The 13,814-nt window shown below is 32.1% G+C and overlaps 1 protein-coding gene across 4 annotated transcripts in view; it reads right to left on the reverse strand.

Moving 5' to 3' along the window:
• The window catches only part of LOC106463794 (SWI/SNF-related matrix-associated actin-dependent regulator of chromatin subfamily D member 3-like), a 335,955-nt gene that overhangs the window by 21,011 nt on the left and 301,130 nt on the right, over positions 1–13,814 (reverse strand). For all 4 annotated transcript variants that reach the window (XM_022391681.1, XM_022391670.1, XM_022391674.1 and 1 more), the window contains 4 exons: positions 13,267–13,493; positions 8,251–8,491; positions 5,841–5,966; positions 242–358 (listed from right to left, as the gene is read on the reverse strand). In XM_022391681.1, coding sequence (XP_022247389.1) covers positions 242–358; positions 5,841–5,966; positions 8,251–8,491; positions 13,267–13,493 — 711 coding nt within the window. The remainder of the gene's footprint in view (positions 1–241; positions 359–5,840; positions 5,967–8,250; positions 8,492–13,266; positions 13,494–13,814) is intronic.

A 13,814-nucleotide genomic window follows, 5' to 3' on the forward strand; every position in this document is an offset into this window, starting at 1 on the left:
TAAATATTACAAAACATAATACATGGCATTGATATTCAAACTTTGAAATCAATCTACTTTAAGAAGACATAAACAAAAGTCCTAATAACAAAATGATTAATTAGGCTGCAAAAAAGGCTTGAAAGTTATTTAATGTTTCTTTTGTTTGAAGTTAATTTGCCTTATATTTGTTAAGATCTAGTTGTGGTGACACTTAGTGTAAACAATGGTTTTTCTTAAAATAACAGTATAACTAATTTACCTCTACCAGGTGGTTGTCTGGTCCATACAAATCTTTGTCTAACTCAATAACCAAACTCTTGAAAAAAGAAGAAAATTTTCGTTTCACTTGTTTCTGATCAGACTTTGGAGCACTTGGCTATACAAGAGAAAAATAAAATACTGATTCTTTATAAGATAAGAAACTATCAAATTTTTTGTACATAAGTTTATACTGAATTGTTTAATAACATCACAAAGTAATAACAATCATATGTGAAAATGTTTCAGGCATTCAAATTCAGCAAGTGTTAAAAATCTTTAAAAATTATCTTTCACTTTTATCCAATGGTTTATGCTAAAATTGACCAAACGTTATGGTTTTTATTGTTAAGAGCAGAGCTACACAATGGGCTGTTTGTACTCTGTCAGCAATGGGTATCGAAACCACATTTCTGGCATTGTGAGCCTGTAGACTTACCATTGAGCCACTTGAGAGGGGGGGGGGTTGGCACACAAGTCATAATAGACAATTGAGACCATTTTAAGTCATGATTAAAAGATATTATAAGCATCATTTTAATTTGAAAATAAGTTGTATTTTTTGTATAGCAATAGCAGAGTAAGTAATTTATAATAATTTTAATTTTTCAAATGAGCCATAAAGTAATTTAATTTGATCATTAGCTACCTGGTGATGATAAACATCTGAGGTGAGATCTGTATTTTTTAATTTTTAATTACAGCTTCTATTGTTTCAAGGAGAAATGTAATTAAAATCTAAATGTAACATTAACTCTGTAGGCAGATTCTTGCAAGTCTCCAAAATAAGGTAAGCAATAACTTACTGAGAGTGAAAAAACAAAATAAAACAAGTTTAATTAATTACCACAAGTATTAACCTTATGTGTACAGCTGGGTCAAAGTGGGTATTCTATAAGCTTTTGCAGTTACATTCAAAATTTCATTAGACAACTGCAGTTATAATTCAAATATTCGTATTATGCAAGTTTTATTTTTTAATATTAAAAGGAAATGTTTAAAAAATATTCTCAATCTTCATTTTTCTGTCTCACGTGACACGTTTAAGCTCTGAATTCTCCATATCTGAATCGTATAACTTCAAAAATAGGCTCCTGAAGTTTCCAACTGATTAGAAACACAAGCTATACAAATTTACAAGTAAGAATATAAAATCTGAACCCCATACTTTCTCGAGTTGCTGAGATATCAATAAATGTGTCGAACCTACCAGAGAAACCCCTCCTTTCTCTCTGCCTTTCAAGATCTCGTACTAATCTTTTTTACATGGCCAATGGAAATGTTTTTTATAATCAATATAAAGAGATCTTCCCCTACATAAACTTTATTATAGGTATTTCTTTTTCACAAGCATATGTACACAATAATGGTAGATTTTTTTGTCATAAGGACTGTTACCATAATCAGAGCAGCTAACAGAACTTTAATCTACTTAGAAAGTCATATAAATTACACTAGTTTTTTTACATTCTACTCCAGTGATTGATATATTTTTGTGTTCTAAAATGCACATTTGAAAGCTAAATAAATTTTTATCAGGATAATCGAATGAGGCCTAGGTCAGTTAAGTCTGTGAGTGGATAGATCACACAGGTCATGCACTCAGCTTGTGGTATTTACAAGAAATAGCTAATGGGCTTCTGCTGTGATTTATTGCTTTTCATAGAAAGACGGAAACATTTTCCTTAGTACAAAATTCAGCAATAAAACCATAATACTAAAATAAACCAGATGTGAGGAGGTTAACTGTTGAAATTTTAAAGATGAGTAATTTGAAATTCTCAAAACATTTAAGAATTCAAAGAAGAAAAACATTATTATTAATTTTTATTTCATTGAATAAAGTTGTTTGAACATTTGTTTAACATTAAGTAAAAGCTTGGAATGGTCTATTCTTTCATTGGGGTGTGTGTCAGTGAGCCAGATTAGCTTTGGAGAATTCCACTCCTCATCAGTGACCCTGGACACTACCACCAATGAAATTTCAGACCAAACCAACCAGAAAAAACAAAAGAACAAAATACACCATTTCCTACTGACCTATGAAAAACCTGAATCTTTATGCATAAATAGGATCTAAGACCTAAATATTCCCAAGCATAACAAAAATATTAATTTAACATTTTTCCTTTTTCTTTTATGCATAGTTAACATCCAAAGTTTTTCAAATGATCCAAGTTATAGAGTCAATTTGTCTTTTTAAGCAAAGACATACTTACATCCCAAAGGAATGCTTATATAGTCTTGTAAAATTCAATTTAAGCTTCTATGAAAGAATAAAACAAAATAGTTACAACTCTAATAATAATAATAGTTCTTAACTTCTCCAAAGCTAATTTGATAGAGGGGTGGCTGGATGGAGGAAGGCTGGATTGGTGTCATGGATAGTGTGCCTCAGGGCTCAGTCTTAGGTTCTTTGCTCTTTTTGATTTACATCAATGATATGGATGAAGGAATGGTCGATAAATTGTTTAAATTTGCTGATGATGTTAAGCTTTTATGTGTTGCTGGCTATGTGGAGGATGTTGCTACTTTAAAAAGGATTTGGTGAGTTGAGCGAATAAATGGCAATACTGAGTGCAAGTCTGAAGAGGTTATATCATCATTGTATAAATAATTTTTAGGCCAAATTTAGAGTACCCTATTCATTCGTGGATTAATTATCTAAGAAACAACATTGAATTGTTGGAGGGGGTTCATAGGAGGGCTACAGGAATGATATCTGGAATGGAAAGGTTGTCATGCAAGGAGAGGTTGGGATCTCCCAAACTGTTTTCTCTTGAGAAAAGAGGAGTTATAGGGAATCTGATTGAAGTGTTTGGGATTATTAGAGGAATTGATGGTGTTAATGAATCGTCTTTTTTAACACTTAATGAAGAGAATGGGTGGACTTGGGGTCACACATGTATAGATTTTGGCAAGGTAGGAGTCATTTTAAGCTAAGACAGTTTTATTTTTCTAATAGGGTAGTTGTTTTTGGAATTGGTTGTCTTTGGATGTTGTGAAAGCTGTGAATGTAGGTGAGTTTAGGAGAAAGCTTGATAGATATATGAATGATAAGGACTAGCTTTGAGGTGTTTTTTGAATAGTTTTAGTTTAGTTTATTGGATGGGACAACCTAGATGGATTAATAGCTCTCTTGTTGTCCCTAAATATTATATGTTATGTTAAAGTATATTGGTCAAATCGTAACCCAATATGTCCAAGTGGCCACATGAAATGATCTTTAAAGTTTGTTACATTCAGTGCTGGATTAAGGCATAAGCTATCCAAGCTACAGCTTAGGGACTCATAGCTGCCTCTAACAAAAGGAAAAACTGACTCCATTTCAATTTTTAATCGTATGGGGCTTCTTGAACTTTAGATAGCTTATGGCCTCAGAACGTCATAAACCATCACTGGTTATATTTCATTAAAAATTGTATAAAATAGTTCCATATCTGTATATATGGCATAGGCGTTAAGGCTATTCGCCACTGTCTCTACCTTTGAAGTACTGCCTAGAGGAAAGGCAACTAATCAGCACCATACTATCAACCTGTAGAACGAAGTTCATTACAACACTTAATGAGTGATGGTAGAAAATAAGTGTCTGTTTAGTATATGTTTTTCAATTAAAGAACCCTTATCATTGCAGTGTGTAAGTAAATACAAAATGACCATTTCCTAGCAAAAACAGTCTTTCTGAAAAAAACAAAAACAATGGCAAATGAGTAAAAGAGGTTGTTTTTTTTTCTAATGGAAACAATGGCATATGGTGCAGAATGAGAATCATATATACTGCAGTGTTTAAGATGTATAATGTGTTGTCATATAATCAATTTAAAAACAATTCACATTATTATTATTATCTCATGCAACATTAATATAGTGTTCCTCAGATGTATTTGATATTTTATACTTGATTTACACAACTATACATTTAGCTTGGATTAGATCTTTCTAAAGATATGCAATCTTTTATAAAAAACAAAGAATCATGTAAAACAAAAGCATATATGTATACCTGTAAACTTTGTTGCTACATAAGTCTCTCATTTCTGTTGATTAAATCTAATGAAATTACTTACCATTAGAATAATTGAGTAAATATATTTTAAAACAGGATATGATTATTTAAAATTATTAAAATTAAATATGAGTTATACCACAGATGCTTTATATAGCATACGGAAACTTAACATAGGTAAATAGACACCCAAGTTTGACAAAACACTGGCTTAACTTGGAACAATACCTAACACTAGCAAAATATGAGTGGGGTGCTGGGGTTAATACTTTGTGGGGGCAACCCTCTGCATTATGCAATGCAGGAACACACAGATTGTGTGGACAAGACCAGCAATCCTGTCTGTGGAATTGCAGTCCATTCCTAGTAAATAATCTGTTTTAGGGAATCCCAAGAAGTTGCTTTTGCAGGACTTTATCAAGGATAACCTACAAATGCTCAATGGGGTTCATGTTTAGTAATTTGTCAGACCATAGCATAATAGTGATGTCCTGTCTCAGCTTAGTTTCAATTTAATTAGATCACAATGGCAACCAGTGAATTTTTAGCTGTGGCATAGAGGCTCATAGAATGGTTCTAAATGTTTTTTTGTTTTTTTTCAAGTACAAACTTTTAGCTCATAGCTTCGTCATATCTTAACCAATTCGAGATCTAATTACAGTTTTGGACTAAGAAGGTCAAATCCTTTCAATTGATGTACTTGATCACGCCCAAGGTCTCATAGATTAAGTTACTCTAATTCTGCCTAAATGAATTTCAATTTGAGGGTAGGCTGGAAGAGATCCTGATGAGTAATAAAATTGAATTGGGCATAGGTGCATCTCACCCTTGGTATTGCTGGTGCACAAAAATATAGCTAATAAAAAGGAAAAAAGGTCTCATATATTAATTTACTCTAATTCTGCCTAAAAGAATTTCAAGTGCCATGGCTATTGAGGATTCCCTCATTATATTATAATAACAAAAGTTTTTTAATTTTTAACTACTAAGATATTTTCAGCAACTAATTCTCATAATGCTTCCAAAACATCTGAAAGGTCATTCACAGGTATTTCAGGTTAATTATTACACAAGCATAATTTGCATTAAATACATCTGAATCTTCATTATAAACTTGCAATATTTATAACCAATAAATTATTTCAGAAAACAACCTAAGTAATTAATCCCATATCATCAGCAACTGGCCTTCATGTCTGAGCATCAGCAAATAATGTCTTTCAACTTGTAAAACAGGATATCACAACTATTTTGAAGTCAAGTACCAAAACATACACTAAGGATTTTTAATTACTATTTTATGAATACTTCTGCATTGCATATTACTGCAAAGAAAAAAAGCTTTTAAGTTATGGATAAAATGAATGTATCAATTAATACTTTTCTATAATAAAACTAATAACAGCAGCAATAAAACATTTAACAGAGTCACAAAAAATATGTTCCTCTGTATCACATCCAACAACTAACTCAATGGGGCATAATATAAGAATAACGATATTTTTGTTTTTACAAAACTTCAGGAAGGTTCGAAGGAATGATTTCACTGCTGTCTAAGATTTCCAGAGTATATACACGTTTAAGTACTTACATCATCAAGAAGCCGACCTTCCACCCGAAGCTCCCAAGATGGGACAGTAGGTTCTTCCCCACATTCTCCCTCAGGTTTCCCACGGTAGAATGTGTTGGAGATGAATATCCGTAGTTTATGTTTTTGCTATCACAAATGGAAAAACTTATAAATTAAAGGGTAAAAATGCATTCACATTCTTCATATTAATTAAACATAGAATTAAATATAAAGGATACATTTTGATCATAACATAAGAACATACTGATGAACAATATCACTAATACTAACTCATGATGGTATACTTGTATACTTTTCTGCCAATCCTGAAACTGGCATTAATTGCCAAATAAACACTTAGTTTGATTCAGTTGAATTTAATAAAAAATTCTGTAGTTTAATAAGAAGGCTCAATCAATTTCAAAACAATAGCCCTTAATCAGACTCTGATCTCTACCCGACGAATACTTGCACTGTATCTTTATACTTATTTCCAAGAACTTATGAGTGAAAACAAAGAAAATTATGCGATAATATGTCAACTACATTATATCTATAAACATATTCTAAAGTGCCTGAAGATTGTAACAAAATGAATATGACTACCACTGAATCGGTAAGTAAATGGTAAAAAAAAAGAAACAACTGCCATTCCAATGTGTTAATTAAAATTTAACATAAATGGAGCTGCATTTTATGCTATATATTATCATCGTTTGATACTATTTCAGTGGTCTTTAAACAACTAAAATGACTATGGCTATAACTAAAAATCTGCTACAGGAATATTAAGGCTTAGCAATACAAGAGTCAGTTTATTCAAGCTCAAAATGATATTGCCATCAGGCCTGTATACAGAATGTTTGAAATGGGGGGTGGTTGGGTGGTTCTAATTTGCGAGATCAAATGCCAACATATATTGTGAGATGTATGCTAACTCTACAGTGGTCTTGGAGCATGCCTCCCAGAAAAACATAGGTGGTATGAGATTAAATCTAGAAGCAATTTTGCATGAAATATAGTTCAAACAATTGCATGGCTGTTCACATAAAATCCACAAACATCCAATGAAAAGCCAACATATCATCATTCTGTTGTAAAACTGTATGGAAAACTAGACATAAATTAGCATAAAAATGTATGTTTTATTAGAGTAATGCAGAGTAGTTATTAATTGTTAAGTTATATTACTAACTTAAACAACTCTACAACAAAAGTATATTAGCTATTTCAACCACTGGCTTTCATATACCTACATGCTTGTACCACTGAAATAACATGTTATTACACACCATTTTTTCATTGTTTTGGTTGATTATTATTGCACCAGAATAACTGGTTTTGCATGGAATGTTCTAAACTTCTTTTGGGGTATAACTACGCATTGAAAGATTATTATTTCGGTCTAGACTGCATGATTGTGAGTTTAGTGATAAAGAAGGTAAGGTGTCAATTTTTAAAGTGAAATTATCACAGACTGTATTGTAATAATTTGTCTTGTCAGTTGTGTTTTAAAAAAATTGAACTAGTCTGTGTGGACTTTGATAAAAAAACAACAAAAGAGAATTATTTAAAGCTCTGGATACAACTGTGATAATCAACAGTGTAATAAACATCTGTATATACATTTGACTTGTTTTAATATATTATTTTAAAACAAGTGGATTGTATTGTATTGCTATTTGTTTATTGTTGAAATTTATCGCCAACAAGTCACATACACCTCCTGTAAAGAATCTGGTTTTGGGCTTCCAATTACAAACTGTGAACAGAAGCCAAAACATGTGAATATTTCAAGCCTAAAAATGCTAGTGCTTCATCAGAAGAATGTGTAATGTGTAGGAAATGTTAAATATCATAAGCAGCTGTGCTATAACTATATAAGCATAATTGTTTTACATCACAAAAATAGGGGGTTCAGCTGACTGATCATTACTGTGAATGTATTGTAGGGTAGGATAGTAAAATAATCTTATGACCAAGCACACAAAGTTCCCAAAAATTGAAAAAGTTTTGCTTGATTATATTTTGACTAATCATTATTAGCGAGTACCAGAATATAAACTGTGCAGTTGTTATGGTGACAAAATGAACCTGTTATACATGTATGACTTGAAGCCTAAAAGATAAATGTCAGGATTTCAGACTTTTGTTTATTCCTCTATGTTGTGGTTCTTTTTTTTTACTTCCAGTGATCCAACAATGATTACCTCAGAATATATTTGCACTTCATATTTGATCACAAAAAATTCTATAAAAAAGTGTGCATTATATGTGGGTATGTATGGTATTTGGATATTTTCCATTATGAATTACAAATAGAAAAATCTTAAGGATAAAACCAAAAATGTTTCTAAGGTTCTTTATGGAACACATACAACGTAAAGTGTCTGATGATGACTTAAACAACTTCAATTGAAAAGTTACCCACTTTCATGGGCCGTTTGAAGGCTTCTTGAATATCTAACTGCTTCCTCATAATAGTGAAGTCAAGCTTTCTTTCAAAAGCCAGGAGATCCATGTAAGCCTGAGATTCTGGAACAAGATCCTGAACTTTCTGTGAAAGGATCTTGTCTGCTAGCTTCTTCTTCTTTTTACTGCTGCCACTGGAACTTCCACCTGCAGCAACTGAAGTACTTCTAGTCACTGATGGAACTGTTGTGATTGATCCACTAAAATAATTATGTCCAACTTAAAATGATCAAGTTTCATAAGGTTTCTAAATACTAATGTTAGTAAGCAAAAAGGACCAGATACAGGACTTCAAATCTATGTTAATAAATCATCAAAACTATTGCTCACAGCAAAAGTAATATTAGTTATGAGTTTTGAAATGAAGTTTGATTGTTTAAACACGAGTGCCATAAGCATGTTCCAATAAATAACTGTTATGTAATAAATTCAAGTAAAAACCAATTTATTCTATATTAAAATACAGAACATAAAACTTCTATTTAAAGAGAGTGAACAATTTGTGGGTCTAATAGATTTAGACTAACTAAATGGCCTTTATACTCATTAATTTTATCATACCGAGTCCTGTTGAACCTGTTAATTTCACCAACTGTAACTTGCTGTAATGGTTAAAACACATACTAGTAGCTTTTACCATAATGTTCTTAACTTACTGGAGTCACAAAGTGAAACTTTATACAGTGCTATCCAAATTTTCATTCTGTGACCATTTACATTACTGTGTCTGTGTCATGTTATCTACAAAGCTTTTCCCTTCCATTAATTATGCTTTTGAATATTTTTTTTTTACTGTTTATTGAAAGGCAAATGTGAAATTTTAAGACGTTGCCACAAATGTGTATCATAAAAATTGTTTTCAATAACTAAAAGGAAAATTAATTATCCCAATGGACAAATAAAGGACAATAAATCTGGCTATAAACGAAAATGGTCCTTGATCAATGTTGGATAGTAAAGATTATTCAAATACGGGGGAACTGTTCAATATTTATAAACGTTAAATTTATCTTTGCAGCTCATCTCATCTGAATATCAATAATACCCCTATATCCACAGTTATGAGATTCATGCACTACAATATTTATAACATTTACTCAAGCCTTACAATAAAAAGTTACTATATAAAGAGCCAACATAATAGTAAGATATAAAATGGAATTAGAATAAAATTTTATTTAATCAGAAGTGAGAACAAATGCAGTACCATCTACACTCATTTAAAAATTTCCAAGTTAGGCCATAGCTAATCTCTATAATATTTTCTGTATTACTGTAACAGAACATTCTTTTAAAAAAGAATGTAATTTAAAAATTACATGCTAGACAAACAGTTCAGGTTTAATCTTAAAAGAAAATGTATATGATTTTATATAAATAAACAAGCTAACATGTTTCAATACAATTTTTGTATTATGTTTAATACTAACCTACATTATCTATTTAAGTTTAGTATATGTAAGAATGTTTAAAACCTGTTAGAATTTTAAGCCATGATCTTCATGGTCTATAAGTAGCACAGCAATAATAGCCTAGGTTTATATCTATCAATTTACATGTGTTTTTAGCTTAGAGCCTCATCTTCATGAAAGACACTACATTTAAAAGGTCAAATCATCAGAGTTTAGGAATTTTGCTGATGAATCACTGGAGACAGAGCCAGCTTTAGAGATTGCAGGGCTCAAAGCAGAAATAGTCTGCAGGCATTTGTATCCAGGCCATTAGAGGCAAGGTGTCAGGGACTACCAGAGGCCCCTGGAAGCCCTAGTCTTAGATGCCCCGAGGTGCATTCCGAGCTATTTAAGACACCTTTTTTTTAAAAACATAAATCAGAATTCTGATTTGTGTACCATTTTAATTCAATAATTACACATGTGCTTCTTAAGTCATATTTTCAACTGTACAGAGCAGTATGATTTGTTTTGGTAAAACACAATGTGTGTTAGTGCACATGATTATCTACACACCTGCTTTATTACAGTCACTATAATAATAACTCATCAACAGTTACTGAGTCAAAAGATTATAATTAAAAACTGGAGGACTGATACTGATTTTCAACAACATATGAAGACATCCATCATGTAATAATATTAATTTGCAAATCTATGATGGTTTTGAGATATGTAAGAGCATATTATTTAGAAGAATAATCATAATGAGAATAAGACTAAACAACTAGCTACAGGGACCAAACTGTTAAAGATAAAATGCATGCTCATCATCAACCCTTCTTAAAGGCAAACTTTCTGAGCTTTTATGGAACTGAAATCTTGGAGGAAGTCACCAAAATGTCAATGCTGTTTCCAATAGACAATATAGCCAAGTTACTTAGCTACTCTTGCAACATCACTATTCTTAGGTAGGTCTTTATAAGTTTTAGTTTGGAAAAGCATCTTTCACTTGAAGCAACAATCACCGGGATGGTTAAAGAATCAGAAGAGTAATCCAAAAATTGGGAAAGTCTGTTGACAGTGTCTTGATGGAAAAAAAATGCAACATTTTAAGAGGGTCTCTGTTGAGTGAATGAGGAGGGATAGGATTCAAAGCTTTCATTTATTCATCAAACATGTTGCCATCAATGTCACAATTTTTGCCATCTGTGAGCACTTTCTCTAGTTCAATGGAACATTTTTTTTCACTCCTGACTTCAGTAATTGCAGAAATTCATACATAAAGCCAAATATTTTATGGTGTGTTTTCAGTTTTTTAAATCTGCCATTTAAAGATGAAATAGCTATGTCCAATGCCTTATTAAAGCATTTTACATGGAAAGCCTCCAGTGCATCTGTAACAGGTTCATTATCAGCTTTGTAGCCAAACACCTTCTTCCTTCTTTATATTTTAGTGTCTTTGAAAACAGGATTTGTTTGCAGGTCACTTGCAATTTTTCTTGCGTCAGTCAGTACACTTTTGAAGCCACTTTCCTGGTATTCTTTTAGCCACTTGCATCTGCTCTCTAAACTTTGGACTTGCTAAGTCTACAGAATCACTTAGTAGTTCTTTGCTGAAATGGAACAAAATGTTCTACAAAAAATGATGACAAAAACTTGAAATTATTCAGTTCTTTGTACAAAGATTCTGCTTCACTGCAAGCTTGGGGATCCTTTGTCATCTCTGCAGCCTGGTATGTGATAGCTTTAATGCTCTCAACATAGCATTCCTTTCACGTTTCACTCAGAGGTTTTGTAGACAGAAGCTTCACAAACTCACAAAAGACAACTCATCTTTGTGTTGAGTAATAAAACAAGACATACAAATGTTGAACTATGCCAAACAATGTCACTGCTTCTGGACAAGTTTTTTGCCAAGTCACCAAGCAGCATATTGTAACTGTGACAGGTGCATGGAGTGAAAAATGCTCTTTATTTCTAGAAGATGTGCTTGTACACCTAATTTATACCCTTTCATATTAGCACCACTGTCATTAGCTGTTTTGATAGTTTGTTTCTTGCTGCCACCCTTTATATCTTCAACCAATGTCTCTTTGGGCATTTTTTCTACAACATAATAACTAATATATATTTTTAATGTTCAACATACTTCAGGTATACCGAGCTGCACAAAACAAGTGTGAATGCCTCATTTTCTTACTTATACGCGAATTCTTGAATAACAATGATGTATGCACGTTGTTTAGCATCAATAAGGAATTATCTCTTGGTTCGACCCACCTCAACTCAAGGCCTGAACCAATATAATCCTGTATTTTGAAAACTGAGTATACATCATCTTGGTTAAAACATGCTTATAATTTAAAGATAATTTAATAAATCCCCCAAAACACATTTCCCAAGTTATTGTGACATAAAATATTTCTGCACAACTAACTTGTAAGATGACTGCTATGTTTCAATTTCAAGGTATTTTATCATGAATTACTGGCTTTTAAACTTCAAGCATGGAGCCCTCCAAAGCAACTGCTTTGCCTAAAGCTGGCACTGACCAGAATTGCTAATTTGTTTAAAGGTCCAAACATCAGAATAAAGGAACTCTGCTAATGAATCATTGTAGTTGTTACTTTAACTCTTTCATGCCCGGAAGAATGAAGTCTGTCTATAGGGCAAAATTGAAATAATTAAACAAAACAAAAACTTGTAGTCATTTTTTCACACAGTAGACAAAAGAATGCAAAATTTTATTTTGGATTGATTTCGGCATGGTCCCAATGAAACCATTAATATTTGTGAAGTTCCCAATTTGTCTGGGCATTACATAGTGCTTGTAGAAGAGCAATAATAATTTTTAACAAAATAGCACTACTTTATACCTGTAAGTTGAATAGGTCTAGTTTTATTGATTTTTTAGCTAATCACTGTTTCTCCAAGTCAGTTGTCATGGTATGATGTAATTGCTTATATCTCAGCTTCAATAAGTCAAAATATACTGATCTAAATACATAATGTAAGCATTGTTTCCACTCTTTTTAACTTTAAAAGCTGAAAAGGCTGCTTTCAGTTAAGCAGGAATTTGTGATAAAAGCTTAGCTTGCTGATATGTTGCTAGAAGGTTTTGTGAACAACTTTTTTCTACAATTACATTACTGAATTTTTTAAAGTTTGTGAAAAGAATGACTTATCATTTTGTATTTCATATGAGTTATGATGTTGAAATATGATAGAAAAATAAAATGTTTTTTTGTGTAACAAGATGAGGAAGGCTTAGTTAAATCACTTTGCACTTGCCTGTATCAAGTTTCATTTAGCTGACATGGCCACTGTGATAGGACTTGTTTGCATTAAGCCATATAGGCCTATGTAACTTCTTGAATGGGCAGAGAAAATCAACAAAAAAAACATTAAAAAAATATATATAATGGATATCAATACTCTTTTAAGTATCAATCAAGAAGTTAAAAGAAAAACCATACTATTTTCCAATCTGTTTCCCACCTCTCACTAAATATATGTACACATATAAACAAATACATATACAGCTAGACATACACAAATACAGAAGGAATTGACTGCCTAACCCTTCAGAAATTGGAAGACCTTGACTTTTACTCTCTGAAGCTCTATCTCCAGCAGAGTGCTTATGAGATGAGTCTATTCCCATCGATCCCTGGTGTGGTATTCGTCCAGGATTATGAGGACGTTGCAGTCCTTGGTTTATGTGTGATGACATTGATTGTGGAGGGCGAGGGAGTGGTGAAGGACCATCTTGCATTCCCATTTCTGAACCAGGTGGATACCCAAGACACTGAGGACCATACCAGAAAATAAGTAATAAGTTTGGTCGACAAAAACCTAAATTACTTAAAAAGACCCTCATTAACTCTTTCAGCATGGGCTCGGTCCCTGGGACCAACCTCATAACCATTTTGTGCTTGTTATAGTTATCATGCTACAACTTTTAAGTTAGTAAGCAAATGTTAAAAAAATTTGGCAGATTATCAGTAAACATTACAATGCTTTCATAAGCAAAATGTCAACATTTTTTGTATTAAGCCTTAATCAAGGTTTATAAAGCAATGTTTTTTTCATGTTTATTTTTTCTTTTTGCATGTTGCTTATCTATCAT

The sequence above is a fragment of the Limulus polyphemus genome, unplaced genomic scaffold (genome assembly GCF_000517525.1).
Source record: "Limulus polyphemus unplaced genomic scaffold, Limulus_polyphemus-2.1.2 Scaffold55, whole genome shotgun sequence".
Classification (NCBI taxonomy): domain Eukaryota; kingdom Metazoa; phylum Arthropoda; class Merostomata; order Xiphosura; family Limulidae; genus Limulus; species Limulus polyphemus.